The 23,852-nt window shown below is 37.1% G+C and overlaps 1 protein-coding gene across 4 annotated transcripts in view; it reads left to right on the top strand.

Annotated features, from left to right (window-relative positions):
* KLHL2 (kelch like family member 2) overlaps positions 1 to 23,852 on the top strand; it is a 54,112-nt gene that overhangs the window by 11,025 nt on the left and 19,235 nt on the right. For all 4 annotated transcript variants that reach the window (XR_010027746.1, XM_063156258.1, XM_063156260.1 and 1 more), the window contains 2 exons: positions 972 to 1,093; positions 23,092 to 23,254. Coding sequence is in view for 3 of the 4 variants with exons in the window: in XM_063156258.1 (XP_063012328.1) it covers positions 972 to 1,093; positions 23,092 to 23,254 (285 nt within the window). In the remaining variant the exon portion in view is untranslated. The remainder of the gene's footprint in view (positions 1 to 971; positions 1,094 to 23,091; positions 23,255 to 23,852) is intronic.

Below are 23,852 nucleotides of genomic sequence, written 5' to 3'. Positions count from 1 at the left end.
TTTTCTTGTTGTATACATTAAATTTATTATATCACCAATACCCTTATCTCTAGATGTCTATGCCCAAGGGAAAGAAATTATATCCTATATAGAAGAATAAGAAACTCATATATTCAGAGATTGGGATATACTCTTCCAAAGTGAAATTTTATATATCTTCCAACATCACTTTTGTAGTTCATGTTTTGTTTCTCAGTGAAAGTCAGTGCAAGAAGGTTTAAAGGTCTGAGATTACCTGATCTGGAAGTCATATAGAAGATTATAGTCATTACTTCAAAATATATATTTGGATAATTATTTCAGCCATAAAGAAAATATTGCACTTTGAGAAACATCATATTTTAGAAGGTGGAAGATATTTTGCAGGCCTTTCTATGAAGATGGGTTGTGGCATATGGCCAACATGTCAGCCTCCACAAAATGAGATCCAACAAGTTTTCCCTTGCTTACCATTTTACCTTAGCTTGAGCTGTTAAATTGGAGCTGCAAAAGAGGTGAAATCACCAAGGGAATAATAAGTAGGCAAGGAAAGAAATATGTATGTTAATTCTTCTGTGGGGATATAACTTTTCTTATTTAAATAAATTTACTCTGGACTGTGTTTGGTATGCTCCTTCAGCTAAGAAGTTAATAAAGCTAGAGTACTTTAATATCTTGCTTTCCCAGCAAAACGTTTTTGTATGCATTTGAAGTGTCATATTTAGGTCTGATAACAATATTTTCCTGATACTTTACACTGGAAAAAATAGGTCACCTGCACTAAAAGTATTAACCCAGGTAGCATTTGCATGATGACAACAAAACCTTCCTTCCTCATTGGAGGAAGGAAGGAAAGGAAGAAATTAAATTATTAGTGTTGAAGTTTTTCTACTATCACAACTGTTCATGCACAAAATTTCTGCTGCTGTTAAACTTCTACATTCATGCTGTATTTCTATCTTATTTACTTGATTAATAAACTGTGTTTGTAGGTGAGATGAGTGAAAGCCGAGCAAAAAAAGTTCGAATAAAGGAAGTTGATGGCTGGACTCTAAGGATGCTTATTGATTATATTTACACTGCTGAAATTCAAGTTACAGAAGAAAATGTGCAGGTAAGAGCGAGAATATTTTCTGCAACAAATGAGATGCAATGTGCAGAGTCATTTATTTTGTCATTGTAGTTCAACTCCAACATGGGAAATCTCATCTGTAAACTGGAATATTTTCAGACCTAGTGCTTACATAGTAAGTAGTCATGCTGTTTAAATTCTGGCTCAAATTCAAAGACAATTCAAGTAAATTAAGAATTAGTTGACTTTAGTGGTCTTTGCAACCAAACTTTATGTAACGCAATAAAATAGATGGTCTACTCTGCCTAAAATTAATGTTGTCAGCCACCTCTGTACCACCTCTTCTCTAATATTTAAGTGAAATTTACATAAGCAAAGTAGATTTATTCCTTAATGTGAAACCATGTTTTCCAATTAAGCTGTCCTGTTTATTTTTTTTACTGTTAGCCTGCACAATAAAGTACTTTTCCCTGTTCAATCTCTGTAACTTGCTAGTGTCCAGCTGTGCAGAAATGTTTAGCTACTGATTTTTTTTAAATTAAATCAGCTTATATCTATCATGAAGGTTTTGTCCATCCCACACAGAGGTAATAAGTTTTTCCAATTGGCTGTACCTGAAGAAATTAGAAGAAAACAAATACTAGCTTAGAAAACATAGCCTCCTGCATTTAATATTTTCTAAATGGAGGTGGACTTAAGATGGACAGAGTAGATTTTCCTTCCAGTATCTTTTGAGATTTTTTCTAGACATTTGATAAGTTTAAAACTAGTTGCATAAGGGATGATATATTTAATTCTCATGTTTTCCTTGTACTGCTGTGCTCTTCTTTCTATTCTTGCCCAATGCCAAATAACTGGTTATTAGCAGTTATTTTGCTGCTTTAGCAGAGTGAAAAACCATGTTGCTGTGTTTGTCATTGAAAACTTCTGTTGCAATTATGTATTCTGAAATTAATTGCTTTTACTGGACATTAGGCTGAAATTAATAGCAATTTTATTGGCTGCTGAATCCAATGGGGACACTGCTTGTTTTAGCCATGCTTGACTGAATACTTCCTGAAATGAGAAATGCTGCCAACAAAATATCTTGCTACTAAGACTTCCATATCTTAGGTCATAAGTCGTTTAATTCTGCAAGACTAATTTCTTGTCTTTCTTAATGACTTGTTTCTTAAGAATCTTCCTTTTTAAGGAATTGTTCTGGCCTGATGATGAATGTACACAGTGAAAAAAAAAAAAAGGGCTGAAATTCTGTTGTATTTTACCAATCTGGTGGTTGCCCAAATCTCTGCTGTGGAAGACCTTGAGCAAATCCAGAGCTGTCAGAGATTCCCTAACAAACCTTTTGCTGCTTGATCATTCTGGCCTTTCATCCTTAAAGCAGAATATTCTGTCTTGCTGACAGAGCTTGATGGCCCTAATCTTGTACATTTGATTCATAATATTGGAGGAGACAACAGGTGTGCTACTGTATTTTTGCTGTAGGTGCTGTCTAGGAGGAGGCATCATCACCTGTCCTTGGCAATGCTTGACTCTTCCATGTTAATAGGAAGGAAAAGCATTACATTCCTTCCTCATACAGAAGTCTTTGTAGGCCAGAAATCCATGGGTTTAACGCTTATGAGTGTGATCGGGCTTTAATTTTCATGGCTTCATGTTATCTGTCTGAAGATAGATATCTGATGATGCTGGGGATGTTAGTATAAATAATATGGCTTGGTGAGTGATATTACAAGTTTGTGGTTGCTTGAGTACTGAGAAGAAAGTCAGACTTCTAAGTGGGGTTTTGATTTTTTTCCAATATAGTTACACTTTATTGTTGATGGTGAATATACTTGTAATATGACTGTATTGTATGTAAACTTACTCTGTCACTTTCATCCTTTTTACATTATTATTACTAGATATGTAGAGTTTATTTGCATTACAGCAGAAATAAGCGCTGTGGATAAAAATAAACATGCTGATGCAAATTCTTTTCCTTATGCTTGAAAGCCAAGATGGGGAAATTGTTGCTGTGACTTTCTGGAAACCTAGAAACCTAGTGCAGATTGTCAGGCCTTAGTTAAAAATGTGTTCTCTCCATAAGCGTATTGCATGCTATTGAGATTAATTCTAGCTCTCTATTTCTTGCTATATGACCTAGAATATATTGTGAAATTTTGGTAGTTAGGAATCTATTTTGTAGGAATACAGAAGTGTGAAAACCTAAGATGCAATTTTATGTTTGGATTAATGTGTTGAACTGGAGCATCAGCTTCTAGTTAGCTCCTTATGATTCTTATTCTGATACCCTTGATGGGATTTCAAGTGTATTATTCCATCTCTCCAGGTTATACATAGTAAAAATAGGTATTGAATTAATTTCTAATACGTGATACAATGTTTGAAGAGGGTGTGCAAGCTTCATGTTTAAGTAATGTAGAATTGCTAAGTAGTTCTTGGTACTAAAATAGCTGCGTTGTATATTTATGAAAACTAATTATGAAGGAATACATAATCATAGCCCAGCTCATTGGCCTTTCTCAAGGGGCAGGTTAACTCTGAGCTTCTTTCCTTAGAATCTTACTTGATGTAGATGTGGACAGGAGAGTGCTTCCTGACTGTGCCGTTGCAGCTTGTTGGTGAGAGCTGTTCATTTTTCCTCCCCGCTGTCCTGTTCTAACTTATGTATGTTTTTGAGCAGGTGTGGAGTAGACAAATAGGGTGTAAGTGTGTGATTGAGGAGAAAACCGCATTCATTTACCCGTAAACTGTCAGCACGGGAGGCCCTCATCACTGGCTGTTATCGCTACATTAGTTAAACACAAAAGAACATTTGTTCTTTTCTTCAGTTCTTGGTTCAATAGGTTCCCCCCAGCCTGCAACAATAAGACAGCTGGTATATGAATGTGTACATTCTTTTAGTGTTTGTCCTTCATTTGGAACAAGTTATTTTATAATTCATCTCTAGTGGCACTAACTTTGCATAATGCCATACCAATGTTTCTGCTGTATTTACATATCAAGTCATATTTTTCTGCATTCTTAACTCTTTGCTTTTCCCTTTTTTTTTTTTTAAGGAATGAAATTAAATGTCAGACTTAGTGCAATATCTCATTCTTCATATTTTAAGAAGAGAATATCCGAGTTAATGTTTTCAGAAGGCAAATCAACTTTTTTCCATATCAAATTTTTTTGATATCCATATATGTATTAACTACATGCAGTGCACAATGTGGGAGAGTTGGTTACTATAAGGAGCTCATGCGTGAGTAACTCTCCCACACTGTGAATGCACTGCAGCCCCTTTTTAGTCAGCTGTGCACCTCGGGCCTCTCCTGAGCACAAATATATTGGAGGAGAAATTCCTGCAGTTGTTGGTGGGCTGTGGATTTGTTATGGGCTTTAGAGGCCAGCCTGATACAGGCTGAGTAGGATGTGATTTGAATAAATACAAGTTAGGTGATTTGGTTCATTTTGATTCCCTGCTACAGGTCTCTGTTCCTTTAATTGTGCTTATACAACTATTTGCTGGACTGTTTTATAGAGCAGATCACTGAACTCAAAAAAACATCTGACAGCATAAGACTCTGTGTCTCCACTTCCACCCCACATGGGTTTTTGGGGGACTTTTGAGTTATCCTTAACGTGGATCACAGCCCTGTCAGTTGTTTTCACCCAATTGGTGAAAGCAAGAATCCCAAATGGGATTACTGTATTAAAGTGTAGGAACAGACACCAGTGTTGGAAGTAGATGTTTCTCTGCAGCCTGGGTCAAGCATTACAGGTAGTTTCACTTTGCTGCTACTGCTGTCTTGCTTTTGGACAAGGTGAGTGCATGAGAGATAGAAGAGAAAATCACAATAGAATTGTATTTTTACAATTGTATAACTCTATCCTGGCGTATTTTTTCCTTTTAAAATTTTTGTTAGGTACAACAAACATGAAGTCCAGAATCTTTAATGGGGTCATACAAGAAGTATAATTTTTTCTTCTGATTTTTTGAAATTATTCAAGGACAATGTTTGCATAGTAATAAGCATGTTATGAACACTAATATGTATGCATTTTTTCTTTGTAACTCTTACTGTTCACACAGATTGCCATAAAAAGTACAACAGAGATGCTTCTATTTGTATGGTGTCATTGGGTGTGGGCATAAGAGTTGACAGCAGATTTGATTTAAGGTGCTGTCAAAACAAGGTCCAAAAAAGCAGCTGATTTCCCCAAGAAATCCTCAAAAAAGAAGATCCTAATGTCCCAGCTATTTACTAAGGTAGACATTCTACAGTACCATGTTTGGTAATATGGGTTTTGACTATTCTTGCTAAATATAATCACCTCTAGCTGATCATCTTGCAGGGTTGTTGAAACCCTGAAAAATTCTTAAGGTTGAAAATGAGCCTGTGCCTCCCACCAAAACCTAGAGAAGTTTAAGAAAACAGATGTGTTCTTTTTAAGATGGTCAGCTTCTGAATTATATTTGTGGCATGACCCACAAGCATTGGGTCATGCCATAAGTTGGACTGAGGGCATGTTAAAGGAGCACAAAGAAGGAATGTGATGTTACAGGGAATAGCATAAAAGATAATTGCTGCTGAGCTCTGTGAAGTGAAACAGTGACTGAATGTATCGAGACTTGGCAGAACATATTCAATTTAACAATGGAAACTGGATAATAATCCTTAGGTGGTTTATTCCAGTTGATTTAATAGTTTTCCTAGTTCAAAAGGTAGGTAGTACCTGACTTAAATGTTCCTGGTCTATATTAGATTAATAGTACTTCTTTCTGTCATCTTGTAAAGCAGCTTGTTGCTGTCTTGCTGCAGTAATCTCATGTACTGAATGACTGTTCTTATTCCTATACTTTAATTTTTTTCTTTAGACTAAACATCAGAGACTGTTCTTTGGAGACAGTAGTTTCTAAATCTTTTACCATTCTTCTTGCTCTTTCCATATTACCTATATCTACATATTTAACATGCATTGGGAAAATTGGTCCATTAAGGCCTTGTTACTACAGACAAGAGTGAAACTGTTATCTTGTGAATAAAAAATACAGTGTTTGATTCTTTATGTCATTGATTTTCTGATAACAAGACATTGATTCTAGTAGTCATTATATATTTGTGATGGTAGAGAGAGTAAGAATGAGAACATCAAAGTAGTCATACAGTGGGAGAAAGAAATTCTGGCCATTTTGAGGGATTTGTTGTTTTAAACATTTATGTTTATTAGCATAATACTTCTAATGAACCAAAACTGCAACCAGTGGAAGTCATTATCTGATTTAATAGTAGTAGCGTAAGTTCTTTCGGTAAGTTTAGTGGGCAAGACTTCAGGTTCACACCAGGAATTTCCTGTTAGGAAGAGATGCCAATTTGCAAGTCTGTTTCCAGAGTATAATCAAATGTTAAAATTGCTTTTAATACAAAAAAAGTAAAGAAATTAACTATTTTCATTTTGGTAAATGTTTAATTATATTTTAAGATTCACCAATAATAGAAAAAAAAAAAAGAAAATCTTGTAAAATTATATCTGGTTTTGGGGTGGAAGGGCAGGAGAGAAGCAAGATGTGTACAAGTCATTTTAAAACTGAAAGAAAAATGTAGAAGAGAGCATTGCACAAAATAGAATGCAAAATAATGAACAGTACAGACTGGTATTTGTTGAGGAGGACAAAAGCCCCCAACAAATCAGCAAGGAGTAGATATTAATTTATATCTATCTATTATTATATATCTATTATTATTATTAATAAAAATGTAGTAGAACTATGTATGATCAATAAGATGAAGTTCATGCAAACATAAGGTCTGCATTTACTGTGCCTAATCTTCACTGGATACTAATTTAAAGACAAAAATTAAATTCTGTGCAGCGTGAAACATTCCTTATTTGCTCTTCTGCTAAGCATTAGAATAAAATCAGATAAAAATATTCAGAATAAACTGTTGTATTGTACTTTGAATTGGTGTGCTTATGATGAACTTCATGCAGTTTTATGGGGGTTGGATGTGAAATAATCTGTTTAGGAGCTACAAGTTTGTTCTGAAACTTGTATTACCAGATTGTCAGATTTAGTAATGGAGTTGTTCTTTTTCCCCACATCTGTGTCTCGTGATTGTCTCAGATTCTTTCCTTCAGTACCCTTTCTACTAAGGGTCAGGTCCACCAGTTCACAGGAGTTTAATTTAAAAGAGAGTTCACATCAACTGAACAAACAGCAGCTAGTTGTGTGTGCTTTTAGAGGAAAATGCAGAATGACTTAATAAAAGCCATTTATAAGTTTATAAGACTGATCTCTTTACTTAATATTTGCCGCAGTCTTTGAGCACATACATGATCAAATTAATAGAGCTTATATTCTGGTAATCTTAAGAGCCATACTAACTTAGTGTCTCAGCTGAGAGTCAAAATGCTCCCAGTAACATTGTGGTACTTTTCAAGCTTTATCCTTGAAAACAGGTGTTTTGTGTATATGAACAGGTGACTAAACTGTCTTTATATGAGTTAACTCATATACTGTGATGTGTGAAGAGCATAAAGCATGTGTTTTGGAACTAGTTTCACTTTTCACTTTACATATCTAACTTGGAATGTTTTTGAGGAGTTTGTGAGCCTGCCAATAAAGTATACCTTCAAACACTACAGAACTCCTCTTTTCCCTTATTGGATCAAAAGATGTCCCTCCCTTTCAAAGGGATCTATCCAAAGGGGTATATTTTCTTTATGAATATTGGAAGTTTTCTGTGTTAATTGGGGTAGATTTTTCCTTTTTAGAATCCAAGGCTGACTTTGCAAAGGTTCTTTACAAATGTGTGATTAGGCATTGTAAGAGGAGGGAGTTGAATTCAGTGCTTGAACAGAGACATGCATTCTGTGTCCTGGAAGTGTGCCTGCTGCTGTGGAAGTGGGTGGAAGAGATAAAAGAAATATTTATTCAACTGAACTGAATCCTGTGAAGCTTTCAGTGAATCTTATAATGCAGTAGGTTCTGTTTCAAATGTAAAATACATATTTTATGTAAGAAACTGGTTTGAGAGAAGGTAATGCTGAAATTGCTTCTATGGGAATTGGCTATTTTCCTTCAGAGAAGCTAAGAAATAGATGTGTGGAAAAAAATGCCACACTTAGAAACCTAAAAGGGGCAGGAAGGGCATGTCTGATCTTGATGCATTGACAGATGTGCATCAAGATCACATTCCTCTTCCTTAAAAAGCTTTTGATAATCAGGGAAAGTGAAACAGGTTAAACAGAAGAATATCTTGAGAAGAGTAGGTGCTGGCATGCTGTATCTAGGCAATTACATCCCTACTGGTCATGATTAACACCTTGCATGCCACCAAGAGACCACTATTAAGTACAGGTCCTGTACATCTCCAGTTGTGCAGTCTACTGAAATGCAGGGCTCCTAAAGAAGAGTTTTTTCTAAATTAGCAGCAATTTCAAATAGATGATGATGTTATAGACTGTGCAGTTTGGTGATGACAGCATGGGTCATGATAGCAGTTTTTCTAGCTAGAAGCAGACACAGCATTCTAGCAGATGCCAGTAACTTAATAAAACTGTTGCTGCTGTACCACAGGCTAATGAGGTTGGCATCTCTGAAGTTTGCTGTCTGATTTCATAAAGGCCTTTTATTTGCTTGCATTTGCCTCTATTTACTAACCACACTTCCCTGATAAAGCATTAAAAAAATCATCCCTATAGTATTTATTAATTGAATAGAATTTTGAGGCATGTTTTAAGCTAGTTGGTTGTCATTGTGGCTGTCCCTGTCCTGTCCCCACTGGACAAATCTGTTCTTTGTACAGATTTCCTCTTGCATCTCCACAGTCCCTAGACAGTCACTCCATCTTGGTTTAGCTTCCAAAGTCTTTCCTGCAGTACATGGCTGCTTACATCTTAGGGGCTGGAGACAGGGTATTGGACCATGGGAGTGTTCTTTTGAGCTGATTTATTGCTAAAGTCTGCATGCTTCTAAAGAAGAATGCAGTTAGGTCAGATAATGCCAATCCTGTTGAAGTTAACAGCGATATTTTGTTGTGGTTTTTTTTTTTTTTTTTTTCTTTCTAGAGATAATTTTTTGAAGTAAATGAGTGTAAGTTGTTTCTTTTACTGCTCCTAAAAAAGTGTATGGTGTCATTGGAAATCTTTGCACTGATTTCCCTGTCAATAGCCACGGTAGATTCTTTCAAAAAATGAAAATAGCTTTGACTTTACATTAAAGTTTGTTGATAGTATCTTTAAAGGTGAAATCTGTGAATTTGTTTCCTGTGACTTAAATTTAACTTGCCAGCAACTCTCAGCAAAATATCCCAGTGCAGCACATGTTCTTTTAAACAGACTGGTAGGCCAAATCTTCATTAAAACTGTACAGCTGTCTTTTAAGCTGTTCATATAGTTTTATTTTTCTGAGCTGATACTGTATTCTGATTCCCAAATATTCTCCTATAAAATTTTGGACAGATTTGGCTTCCTGCCTTCAATATATCATGAGTAAGGTGCTAATTATTGAGCCCTGAGGTGACAGGTTACAATCCTGCTTGTTTCTGAGATAGTTAAAGTATTTGTCATGGGCTTTGGTTCTCTTTTCTTCCATACCCTGGCTTTTTCCAGACTCAGATTAATCTTGAAAACACCATATTTCCACCATCATATTTCATTTTACCATCACTTTTTGCTTTGCCTTCATGAAAACCTAAAATGTTCTGTCCATAAACTCGCTTCTTTCTTTCTTAAGAGGTTTCGAACAACTGCACAAGTTCTTGAAAATATTTTCTTTTTCAAAATATGTTTTATGTAATCGAGCTATTAGAGTGTCAAGAACTATTTGATGGTTGTTGGTCATATTTCCCTGACACAGATATTATTAAAGCTTTAGGAGGAGATGGAGTTCTTTATTGGATCATCTTATAGAGCCTTAAAAATAAACAAGCCTTTGGCCTTCCTGCTCATCTCCACTTTGGCTGCTGTGGCATAGATACTAAATGATGAAATCTTTGGCAAAGTCTGAAGTTGTATTCAGAGTTATTCAGGTTAAAATACTTTATGAAACTGGCTTATCCTAATGAGTTTATGATTAAAACAGGATTAGCTGATGTTTTTAAATTCTGATGTGTGTTGAAACTACATGGTAATCCAAACCTTCGCTTTTATTCTTTTATGACAGTACAGTTCTAATAATATTAGGGGCTTGCTGACACTGCAGAGAGGTTCTTAAATCCAAGCTGACATGAGTTTCATTGCAAACCCTATTCATAGAAACATGTTTGGGTCTTACTGGGCAAGAACTTAATGCTGGACTAAACAGCCTTATAGTGTGCTCTTTGGTTGTGTGCTGAAAGACTACCACTGAGTTTTGCTATTGTATGTATTTTATACTTAAGGCTTCAAGCAACCATCTGGTTGCCTCCTTTTGACCTGTTTTTGTATTTATGACAACAGCTTTGAGGATTTTAATAATATGAGGGCACAACTAATATGTGGCATAGCTGGAGGAGAGACAGTGGCACACTCCTTGAATTTATATGCATTGTAAGACACGTCAGGCAACAGTAAATGATCTCATTTTTTCCAGTGAAATAATCCTAGTTGGCATTCTTCATTTGCTTATATGTGCCTGCTTGTCAGGAGAATGAGTGTAGGAGGGAAGGCAAAAGAGGAGCGTGATCTCTTTACAAGCCTATTTTATTACAAATATAAGCTTCATTAATTTGCACTTTAAATGAATAAGCTTCACCTAAGACCTGCTGACCAAAATACCAAGAAAACAGCTTTGCTGGAAAATTTAATATTTTGTTCTCTGACAATTTTTAAATGCATTTAAATTGTGTTTTTCTCTATTTTTTTCATAGCATATCTTTTGTGATTTTAGCTATTATATATGTGCAAAGTAGAACTGCCTGGTTTTGGGGCCACATTATTATTCTGTGCACTGCAGAATTGCTGCAGTTGCTATATTGTCACTCCCCCATGTTTGTTTTTAACTGAGGAACTGGGTTTTTGATGTGGCTGAAGTTGTGTTCCAAAGCCTCACGCTTATTTGATAGATGTTTGATGCTCTCTTAAAGGATTTCCGTTTCTGATCTGGCTTGCTTGGTGGTATGTGACAGGAGGAAATCACACTGTGTGCTCAGTGTGAGGAAAGCATTAAGGGTTGCTGAAGCTGGCAGCCTGATAACAACTAGGTGGCTGCAGCTCTGTATCTGCAAGCTCCAGGCTGGCAGTGAGGCTGAGCGTGCCTTTGCAGTAGGTGCGTGCACAATCCCGTGTGTACCGTGCACACTGCCCACCCCACAGGTCTGTGCAGGCAGAAACACTCACCTGCCGTCTCTGCTCTCTCTCGAGCTGGGCTGTCTTCCTAAAGAGTCTCTTGCACTTGTCTCTTCAATATCTTTTGTATTGTCAAGACAAACTGAATAAATACAATTCATACTTCATCTAGGGATAAATTCTTTCGCATGTCCTCCCCTGGGTTATAGAAGTTAGTGAAGTTAATGAGGTAAGTAGCAAAAGGGGTCTGCAGAGAAAGCAACTGCTGTGTCTATACAGCCGTAGCTGTGGTCAAGGCAGAGGGAAAAATGGTGGCAGGACCACCAGAACCAGGAGAAGCAGATGTTGCACAGATATGGCAAATACTCTCTCCTGAGGTATTCACATTTTTATGTTCCTGCCTTTTTTTTCTTTCCCTTCTGCAGATATCGTACTGCTATTTCTCTCTGTCCTCCAAATGACGCTTTTTAATTTTTTTTTTTTTTTGGCCATCTGAATGGGGATCCAAGAACTTTTTTCATAAAGCAAATTGAGTAGGCAGAAGGGTATGAGCCTTGTAAGAATGAAAAGATGAACCTGAATGGACATTTGAGCTGTTGTACACTGGCTTTGGTTGCCAGAGAGAAGTACATAAGGGAGAAACAGAACTAGGAATGAGCACCAGAAAGAAAATTAATCTAAAATGTGGATCAAAAGGTATGAGGAGTGAATTGAAATTGTCCCAAGACTGTAAAAGACTGTCTTGGACTATCAAGTGCCAGTGTGTGTAGGAGGCAGAGAGTCATACTTTTTCCAGAGAGAGATTGTTGTCTTGTGGACTGAATCACAGATTTCCCCTGTCTCAAAATCTCTGTACCTTCAGAAGATGTTTGGGTGTTCTGTTTTTTTGTGTTTTGGTTTTGTTTTTTGGTTTTTTTTTTTTTTTTTTTTTTTGTGGGAGGGAGAATGTGGGTTGAGGTTTATGAAACCACTTGTTTCTGCTTATTTGGAAGAGACTTGTGGGCAAAGGCGGTGAAGAGGCTTGTAGCTTGGCTATGTCAGCATGGTCTAAGCAGGAGCCAAGGAATGAATCAGAAACTCTTGGAGGAGGTGATGGGGTGAGAGAGAAGTGGGGTTGAGGCAGGAGTGTGTTACAGAAGAGATACTGATCTGTAATCCTGTACTTCAGAAGCATGTGATTCTGATTACTGTGGGAGGTGAATGGGAAGTCACTGAGGGATTTAAACAGGCATGTTTAATTTAAATGATAAAAAGAATAAAACACTTTTACTCAGCACTTCAGCTCTAAATATAACATCTATTCATTTCCTGCATATTGTTTCTTAAATGAGTGATTTAGGAGAGCGTGTGGGCTGCCAGAGCCATGCACGAGAAAGGTGCCAAAAACTAATTAAGGTAGAAAGTCCCAGTTACGCCAACAGACTGTGCAAGGTGTGTCCTCTTACACATCAAGGATAGGCTTAGAGAGAGGGTCAAAAGATGAAGTGCAAAACCAAATGAATAAAAACATCCAATCACTAGAGCAAATAGGATTTTATAGACATATTTGTAAAAATAATCCCTGCATACCCACAGAAAAGAAACTTTTGATGAGAGGTGGCTGAGACTGTATGAAAATGTTATGGTCTGTAACTGGCTATTCCTTGGAATTTCAGCTCATGTTTTAGTAAATCACAATGTCATTAGTGATCCTGAGCCTTATAGAGATTATCAAGGATTTGTTTTTTTTTAGTGGCAGGTGAGATAAGGAAAGTTCAAACTTCTCATATGTTTCAGAATTCTATTCATGAGTTGTGCATAGCTACTAAAAACCTTCTGTAATTCTTAGAGTGGTCCAGAAATAACCATATCAAAGGCTTTTGAGAGTCAAGTTATAGTCCCTCCTAAATTGTCACATGATGAGCAATAAATAGATCAAAAATTCCTAGGGAGGAAAGGAACAAATAGGAATAAATAGTCGGGTTTTGCTGTATCAAAGTGATTGTAATGTGTCACAGGCTTCCAAAAGACCTATTTCCTTTAGTCTTGGAAAGCAGGTAGCAAAATATGTAGGTAATGAACTGGTTTAAGTATTTTTTCAAGATCAGACAAAAATAGAAAATCTCACTGCTTTCTAGCTAAGCTAGATGTCAGGCTATCATGATCACAGACCAAAATTAATGTTGGAAAGTGTAAAGTAATGCATGGAGAGAAAAAAATTGAATTACTCCTACATATTGCTATGTTTTACACTAACAGCTTTTCCTAGTATAGAATAACATACTGAAGTCACCTTAGAAAAACTTCTGCTATTGTAAAATAGTGTCTTTAAATCTGAGCATAAAAAATGGCACATCTGTATGTCACTGTAGAAATCTGCATTATCACCTGGTACACTGTTGGATGGTCTAAAATATGACAGGAATAGCATGCTTTGGGGAAAGGCTTAAAGCCATTAAAGGCATGGAAAAGCTGTCATTTGAGAGAGGAAGGGAATTTGGGCCTTTTCTAGGTTGACTGTGAGTTGACTAAAATAGAACTCTTATTTTTCTTCCGATGTCTCTTTGTTTCAAAGACTCTACATACACTTGTAAAGGGTAAAAGGGTGAGTTACTAATTTATGCTGAAAGATAACAAGCTTTTCTTTAGAGTAACTAAAGAGAAGTGCACAAAAACATACATATACATCCATGGAGTTGTTGGTATGTTTAAGGTGAGTGAGTGCCTAAATGAATAGAACATTGCTGCAAAATGCATGAGTGCATTAGGGTACCAAGGTGAGCAGTGCTGCTTTCTATCTGTGCTGGTTGGTTTGAAAATAATTACCTGTGAAGCCTGGAAATGATACCTGTGTCACCATTAGGTAGACCGTGTTTCTAAGCATTATCAAAGCAAAGATTAGATAGTGTTTCAAAGCAGGTATTTTCACCTCTTAAGGTTTACCTCCCTAGTTAGGTGAGACTATATGAGGTCCAGATCTGGGTTGAGTTGACCTGTTCTAATCTTCTCCATCCTAGGTTTCCTTTTCCTCAGAAGAGGGGAAGACAGGGGAAGGGATGGTGCTGGTGGAAGCAGAGCAGTGCTGTGAAGCTTCATTTCAGTAAATACCGGGTTGAACCACATGCTGGGGAAGGATGGAGGACATAACAGATTCTGTCTCAAACCAGATAAAAAAATTGCTTCCAGTGTGACTCAGAGATGAGGAGATCCTTAGCTGGTTGTAGCAGAGCTAGACAAAGGCAAAAATGTTGCCATTTCCTTCTGTAGAAGGAAACTGAGATTTCTCTTTTCTCTCGTGCAGTTGATTAGGGAGAAGTGTTTTTTTCTTTTTAGAAGGTCTGGATTTTACTAGTTATACAAATATTCTTCTGGAAAACTGTGAAGTTCTACACTAGCCTGGAAGATATTTTAAACTCCTTGTTTTATGGTCCACCTGGGATTGGGATTCCATTGAGCAGAATTACAGCAACAAGCTCTAAGTATGGTATGGCCTAAAAGAGTTTACAGACTTGAATAGACTCTTTGTCCAGAGAATTTGTGGCTGCCCCATCCCTGGAAGTGTTTAAAGCCGGGTTGGATGGGGCTCTGTGCAACTGGGTCTAATAGAAGGTGTCCCTGCCTGTAGCAGGGGTGTTGGAACTGGGTGATCTTAAAGGTCCCTCTCAACCCAGGCCATTCTATAATTTTTAAAAAAAGAAAAAAAAAAGGAAAAAAAGGAGTATCAGATATGATGACCATTGGGTAAATCAGAAGTAATCAGTATTGACATCACAAGTTTTGTGATCCCAAAACCTGATGCCTTCATCTTTCCTTGCTAGGATGTGGTTGCCCTTTAGCTAAACATTAATAATGGAGGTGTATAAACTGCCTTCTCAGACTGACAGTTTGTACGACTTTTCTGTGTCTTGAAAATCATCCCACTGCTAGGCAATGCTAGAGGTGCTTCTAGTCAAGTTGGATGAAAGCAGCTACTTTTGTCTCAGCTACAACTTTTGCTGTAGGCATCAATGTCTCTATTTCTTTGTATGGCCATAAAGCTACCTGTGGCAAAACCTGAAAAGTAGCCCACGCCAACTTAAAGTGCAGAGGTCATTTGCTCAAATGAATGCATGTGTGCTTGTCCACCTCCCTGTAAAATTCAAGGTGCTTATTATGAGTAAATGAAGTCACTTAAAGAGACTGCACAGTTGACCTCTCTTACCTGCAGGTAGGTTCAGGACATGCTGCAACATGTAAGATGGAAGATGCATAAAGGCTTCCTTGAAAATGTTTCTGTTTTCTTGATATTGGTTGTGCTTCAAATGGTGAAATGTACGTACTAAATGTGCATCTGCAAAGAAAAATCAAATGGGAAGCTGTAGATGCTATTTACTTTGGGAATTTTGGCTCTACATATCTGAATTTTTAAAGCACAACATCTAGATTAAAGCATTTATGAAATTTGTCACTAAGCCTAATGCTTTTTTTCCGAGGAAATCCTCTGTGACATTTCTAGAATGCAATTATGGTCTGTTGTAGGAAACTGAGTGATAAGTAAAAGATTATCTTAATAAACTACAAAAACATAATTATGGTAAAAGCTTGAAGTAATCAAATATGTTTTGAGTCCACTGAAGGACCATTTACTGCATATTAGATGTTAATCTTGACATAATTTTTGTATTGAAGATAAGCACCATGCACAGAAATAATTTCTACTTCATGCTATTTCTGTTGTCCTTAGTTCTTGGTTTTGTATTACTTTAAGACTTGGTAGTATATATCTTCTGTACCAGAGAATGAAATAATAGAGCAAGCAAATATTCACAATCTACTATCCCAGTTATGCTGCTGTTTGCTTCCTGCCCAGGTTTAGGATTTTGCAAATGGCTTTTCAAGCCCTCTCTTTTAAATTGTCAGAAAATGCTCAGTTATACTAGGGGAACAAATCTTGTTTGTCACAAGTCATTCTGTAACATACAAAAACCCCCAGCAAACCAACAATTCCTTCCTTCCCCTCTCCCCACCTCATCAAATGTTTTTTGTATTCTTCAGGAAACAGCAAACGAACAGTTTTAGTTTCTTGTCAACCCTTCGCATCTCCAGTTTCAGGCGATCCTTTGAAGACGTTTCTATCGTAGCAATATTTGGTGTACCCCAGGTGTCAGTGGGGTGTGGGCTGAGGCTGGTGTGGTGCTGGAGGCTGAGCTGCTGCAGCTCGGTGCCGTGGCAGAAGCTCCCTGGAAGCTCCGAGCACCAGCTGATGCAGCGATTCTTTATGTGGGTCAGCCTTTACAGGAAGAAAGCAAACCATGCAGTGTGAGTTATGTTATCCTGCCTACTTAATCTTTTCAGCTTCTTCTAATCCTTCTGCAGGGTAGCTATGTATATGATTTGACTGCATAGCACTTCTGGTGCTGTAATTAAAGAACAAATTGTCCAGTTCCTGAATGACACAATATCAGAAGTAGCTTTGTTCAGACTCGACTTAGTCTAGTTTAAATTATGCTGTCCCTAAGAAAATACGATGGTGTTTTTATGCAGCTGTGTAATCTTCTAAACACTGAATTAATTAAAGTATGATGAAGGATTCTGAGCTTTCATTTTAGATTACTTACTATACACATACTTAAATTCAGTGGCCAAACTTCAAATCAAGAACTTTGTTCCTATAAAATCAAAATGTCTGCAATTTTTTTCACTGAAAGAAAAATGTAAAACTTTAAAATTTTTTTAGGTTCATTATGTTTTACTCCAAGTGAGAGAATGTTTCATTTCTATTACCAGTACACATACTGGTAATATGTGAGAAGAGAAGAAAAGGATATGAAAGGTGGAGCTTCTGCCTATTAACAAAAATAACCATCAGACTAGGAAATCAATCTGTCTGTCTTGTGTGAAAGCTTATGCCAAAATGTGCTTTCATGTGGTGGTTAAAGCACTGTTCTGGAAGAGAAGATGTAGGAGAACCCTGAAGCCAAGCAAGACTGCATGATTCTCCCTTGTAGACTAGATGGATATCCCTCATTATAGTGTATTACTTAAATAAGTGACTCTTCTGTAATTTCTTTTGCTTCATAAATCTTGTTTCTGTACTTCAGCGACCACTAACTGGATCCTAAATCCCTCCCAAAACTTCCACAACTACCCCTTTCAAAAAAACCCCAAGAAAACAACAGAAAATCCACCTCTGTGCTAATGTTTTTATTAATAACTAGTAGTTCATTCAGACTCATCTTTTAAGGTGCTGTCTCTTCAAAAGCTGCTTTTTGAGCAAATTACTTCCTATCAATTGCATGTCATTAACTCAAGTGGACTCTTAAGTACAGATTATGATGCAAGTTAAAAAGCAGATATGTAAAACACTTAGTTCTTCCTTATCCTTCATTTGAATCTGTCACAATGATTTCCAAGCTGGGAGCTGCTTAGTATTTTTTAGATCATGTCAATAATTTAAAATACTGTACTTTCATGATTATTCAATCATTTTCTACTGAAGTGGTGCTCTACCAATTTGTATCTAGTACAAGGGGAATGTGAGAGAATGGGACTGTTTTGTGATCTGATTCCCTCCTGTGATACTATGAAACTGCCACCTGCACCTGATTTTTATTTGCATAGGGCTCATTAAGCTAAAGGAAAAATTAATACATCCATGTCTTCATTGTGCAATAGCCTTGAGGATGTTAAGATATCCAGAAGGTATACTTCATAGGCTTCATGATATCATGTTCTAAACTTGCAGCTCATGCATGTCTTTAATTCCAGTGCAACCTCTTATTTTAGTATTTTAATACTGGAACACTGTGCTTAACATGCACGTGTTGTTCAGACAGAAATTCAAGCAGGGCTGAATTTTCCAAAATTGAAACTTCCACATTTTATCCCACAGATGCCTTAAAATATTTGTGTCTATTTTAGTGTTTTTGTATGCATACTCCCAAATAGCATAATTTCAATGCTGTGCTGAATGATTTCACTAGAATTTAGATTACACTTCAGTTACAAACCACAGTTTTAATTACAGCACAGATGCATGTAGATGAGAATAAAAAAATAAGATCATTTGGGTTATATTTAACCACTATGTTAATTTCCTTCTTCCCCGTGCTATGATAATGTAAACAGCAAATGAAGGAGCTTAGTATGCTGAAATGGTTATTTAAAACTTAAAAATAAATGTTAAACCTTAATCTATTTCCTCAAGATTTCTTTATTACAGGCATTAACATAACTGCTGTTCTCTGAAATTTATTTCATTTTAATATTGTAACTGAAAATATGCAATATCTGTGATTAGCAGGGAGGTAACTTGCTCTTCTGTGAGCTTCTATGTTCTGTTGTAGTGTGTTTGGATTCTCATACATCTGCTTTCCTCGATTAGTATCTTTCCTAATGTCTCAGATCTGTTTTCTTTCTTCTCCATGCAATAAAGTATGGAATTTTTCTATTTTAGACACCACATTATTCAATTCTCTTGGCATATACTGCTCTGATTTTTATTGGCTTATTTGCCTGAAAAGTGCTTCAGTGTTCTGAGAAATTTTGGGTTTGTTTATATTGTGGGATCTTGTTTTCAAAACCTGCAATGTGATCTGTCACTATTTTCCTATTGACATTATACTTATCTTAAACTGGTTTTGAATTTGAGCTAATATTCCTGGCAGAAATGTTAAGATGATTACAAGAAATTTGAAAGCAGTAAAGAAAATATTGTCTTAAGCATCTTCATGGCAGGTGTCACAACATGGTCTGTCTAGGAGAACCCCATGGTACAAAAAGGAATGCAGACAGGGCAGCTTGGATTGATATAAAATTACTGGATCAAATTGATTTAAATTAAACAGCAGAAAGCTTTAATCAATTTAAATTTTACTTTTTATTGAGCTTTGTAAAAGCATGTTGAGAGGCCTGTTCCCTGAATTTTTAATATCTCCCAGGAAGGGAGATTCTGCAGCTGTTTGGTACAACCTGTTCTGGGGCTTAATCTGCCTCACTTTAGGAATACCCAGCAAAACGCAACACAAAACAGAAAAAGCAACCTAACTCCTTTTTTTCCAGTCAGATTTTCCTATGTTCATACTTTTCCTTGTTTCCTTCTGTGGCTATGCATCTTCAAGAACACTCTGGCTCAATCTTCTATACCCTCACAATAAGTAGCTGTGGACTGTAATAAGGTCTCCCTTTTTTTCTTTTATGGCTGCACAAACTCAGTTTTCTTAGCTTTTCCTTGTAACACTACATGCTCCAGCCCTCTGATCATCCTGGTGGCTCCTTCCACTGGACTTGTTCCCCCATTCTCAACCAGCAGGGCAGCCACTGAAACCTGGTGTGTTGAAGGAGTGGTACCAGTCAAGGGGCCGTGCCTGTCAGGTCATCTAGCAGCCCTCAGGTGGGATGAGCAGCCTTGTCTGGTATGGAGGCACTCCAGGGCAGCTGCTCTGACCAGCTTCTCCTGGATAGTCCTTGAGGGACATTTAATGATTGCCATGAAATTTGCTGGTTTGAAGATACTTGGTACTACATAGCGTTATGTTTTGATTTAGTAGAGACATACTGCAATATGCTGAAATCACAACACAAGCGTGACACAGCACTTGAAATATACATTTGGATCACTATGCAAAAGCGATTCCCATTTCTGATCTACATATGCCCACTGTCAGGATGAAGGGCATCTCCAGTTCACCAGGAAGGAATATGTGGGCTAAAGCCTTCTCAAGCCTATGGCTCTCTTGAGAGCTCCTTCTGTTGCTTTTTAGATTTTACACTTTTCATGGGACTGAGCCGTGTCACATACGTACTTCTCCCCCTGCTGGCCTGGCTCTGCTGGGGGAGACCTTACCTGTAATTATTTTAGAAAAGGCTGTTTGCATAACCTCATGACTTACTGGTACAGCCATATACCTAAAGGAGAAGTCATCCTCCAGTCCCCTTTATGTGGAGATAAATTTGACTTTAGGCCACTAGATGCTCATTCTTGTATTTCTTCCTTGAGTTCATCACCTGTGCCCATCTCCTCTGAGCCTTCTTTCCTTGTGGAGGTTTGCTCATCACTCAGGCAGCCTGTATCTCTTTGGGACTGTTGCAAATGTGTTCCTGGTGAGCTGGTGGGCCTGTGAGGACCTGGAGAGGTGCCTGCCTGTTCCAGCTGCTCCTCACCTCCAAGCTCCACACAGGTTTCAGTCACGTGAGGTGAATGTGTCCAGCTGCACAAAGATGAACAGAGTCGTAATGCTGTCAGGAAAAAACTGGAGAGAGAAAAGCTGCAGGCATCATTAGTACCCTCAGCCCCTGACATACCCCTTGCAGATATCTGAAGGACCACAAGAAAGGGCAGCAGCCTCATTTACAGGTTGATGATTTAATTGAGTTGTGAAGGGCTTGAATTTACTGCAGTGAAAACATGGACCCATGTTCCAGGCTTAAGTAGATCCCTCTTGACCCTGCAGGTGACATTGCAGGTGGATTTTAAAACAAATACTTGCACCTGGTCACAGTCCTTTTTTTCTCAGTGGGGTTGGAAAGATGTATTTGGCATGATGGGTGCTCAGAGCTTTGGGAATAGACATGTCACTGCAGGAAGGAGAACCAAAAGGAAATAACCAGGCAAGAGTCTTCACAGGCTCGTAAGGGTTAAATCATTTGCTCTAGGAAATCTAGCAGTCATTCTGAGATTCATCACCACAATTTTGACACAAAGAAAGAGAATACCTTATTTCTAACTTGCCATTAGTAGTAATAATCTCTTCAGTTTTCTTTGATTATAAAAAAAATAGCCACATTGAGAATATATTTTCATAGAACATATTTTCAAGAAAACGGAGATTTTTTTTCCCCACCCCTGCATTTCTTGCAGTACAAAGCAGTATGCGCATTACAGTATTTTTGATCTTTAAAGGAAAGTTATGATACCCTCTGCTGGCTGTTTTTGGAACAGATCTGAGCTATAACTGACCAGTTTAGAGTCAGCAGCAATTAAACTTAATCTGTACTGCAGTTTTAATGTAGTATTTTTTATTTTGGTTTTTTTTCTGATGGATTTGTGAGGAGTTTGGGCTGCTTTGGTATTTCTTCCCTCTTTAGTTCTGTCCCTGGCTTCAGCAGAGTAAATCTGACTGTGATGGAACTGTATTTTTGAATGCAGGTTGTTATGGCTTTCAGACCAACACTTCTATAGGTACAAATGAAAATAGCTAGATGTTATCACAGCTCTTGTTGCCTAGTAACCAAAGCCCAATGTGTAATTCAACGAGATAAATTTGATGCACTTTTCTTCTCTTTTCCTTTTTAGCAGCAGAATGTAAAATACATTTAGCCTTGAATGTTTTGTTTTGTGATAATTAAAATGTATTGAAATCTCTAAGTTTGCAAGCTCAGTTACAGTAATCTCAGAACTGAAGTAAATTTCCCATAATGAAGAATAATCTGGTTCTTGTAACATTCCTTTACTGTTCATATAGGTATGCCAGGGTAACTGTGAATACAAATATTAAATTATTTTCTCCATGCCATTCTCAGACTTCACATTTCCATTTTGTATTCTGATTTGATGATGGTTTTACAGATTTTTCTACTGGATCCATTTATGCAGTCAAGGATTGTTCTCAGAATTATTTTCTCAACTATACTGATAATGTGCCTAAAATTATCTAAGACTGTCCTTGAATTAGTTACTGAATTTGTGATCAGGTATGAAATGTTTGCTTCATTGGGGCAAACTGTGTAAATAAATACTTGTAGTAGATTTCTGGCATTGATTTTTTCTCTGTAAGTTAATGATTATATCTTATCATAGAATTAACAAGCAAATGAATTTATCTACTCACTGTTATAACTAATCATACTGTGTTCTGATAATATAAATTGTATTAGTGATATTATCTTAGCATTTATATAAACATATGCCAGAATAAAACTATTTCACTGTACTCTTTCAACCTTGTAATGAATAACCTTTAAGCTTACTAGAGTTGTTTGAAATTGCGTAACACTGACTTTTATCATTATTACATCTTTTCCACTTACTTTGTTAGACTTACTAAATATTTTCAAGAATTATCTAAGATTTAAACTAATTTTTAAGTATTTTGCTTAGTAATAGTCTATCTGAGTGCAATCACATTTGTGCCTTTTCTAAATTTCTCCTTCATTAACAGTTGATATTCAAACCAAACTCTTGTTAAATGTGCGATCCTTTATTTTTCCTGTCTATATTGATTGCCAGACAATCTTGAATTATTATTCTTCCAAGATGGTCAGAGACTTCTGGGGAAGTCTGAATTCTGTCCTTACTGGAATCTCTTGCATAAAGATGCTTATATTTGGTGGTGACAAAAAAAAATGGTAGTGTCCACTGCTTGCATGCAAATAAGATTTACATATTCTGTCATGGTCTAGAAAACTTTCTTTTAAAAATATCCAACACTGAAGGCTTGGACTAGAAAACTTTCTTTTAAAAATATCCATCTGAAGGCTTGGAAATGAGATGTAATTATGAAATGCTGGGAAATGCAGGAAGGGAACTTGTGAATGAATATTGGGAAGAGTTTAAATAAAGTGTGAGTTACAGTTTGTGGAACGAGTTCCCCAGTGAACACAATGGTAGAGATGTTGCTTGTTATTCTAAATGGTATCTGTAGGGAGGTAAAATCATGCTCCTGCTGGGTTTTAACTTCCTCAGTTGCAGAATGCTGAAATCTTCCTCTTTATTTTGGTCTTGGTTTTTTAATGGTTTATTTTGTTTCCCTAATATTCACAATACTCTTGTATAACATCAGAATTGAATTGGGACATTAACCAGCTCTTGCTTCTCCTTTCAGGTACTGCTCCCAGCAGCTGGTCTCTTGCAACTGCAGGATGTGAAGAGGACTTGCTGTGAATTTTTGGAATCTCAGCTTCATCCTATCAACTGCCTGGGGATTCGTGCTTTTGCTGACATGCATGCATGCACAGATCTCCTGAGCAAGGCCAACACGTATGCAGGCAAGTTCTCATTGCTGGAGCACACACTGATGTGTGTCAGTGTGGGTGGGCTCCAGAGGAACCTGAGTTTTATCCAGGGCATTGCAGACATGTATCTCCTGATGAAAACTGCATTTGGTCTGAATGCCTTCAAGAGAAAGAAAGTGTGCTGGCTGGCCCACAGTTGTATTTAAGTTGAATGGGGCAGCATCTTCTCAGACTATTCTGACTCTGCAGGGTCCAAGCCATTTCTAATCCAGAAAGAATCTAGCTTCCTGTTTAAAATCCTGCACCGTCACTGAGGGGAGGAAATCGGGAAAGAAGAATTAAAATTCTGACAACTACCATAAGTCAAAGTATGTAGGAAGCACATGGGGGAGGAAATAAGAAAAAGGCATTGGGTCTTAAGAGGGGTAGCCCCTGCACTGCACTAGAGAAGAAGCAAGAAATGTAATGTTGGGTATTATGTAATCAACTTATCTTCTGAAAATCCTACTCATCTAGCCAAAGACCTGAAATTTCTTACTCTAAAGGGTACCTATAGTCTCATCCACTTGAATCTTGTATTTCATCTGTCTCTCCAGCTCTCCTATTTTCATGCTTGGTACTAACCTTATCT

This window comes from Melospiza melodia, chromosome 5 (genome assembly GCF_035770615.1).
Source record: "Melospiza melodia melodia isolate bMelMel2 chromosome 5, bMelMel2.pri, whole genome shotgun sequence".
Lineage (NCBI taxonomy): Eukaryota > Metazoa > Chordata > Aves > Passeriformes > Passerellidae > Melospiza > Melospiza melodia.
Note: the sequence above shows the minus strand (reverse complement) of the source record. Positions and strands in the feature narration are given on the sequence as shown.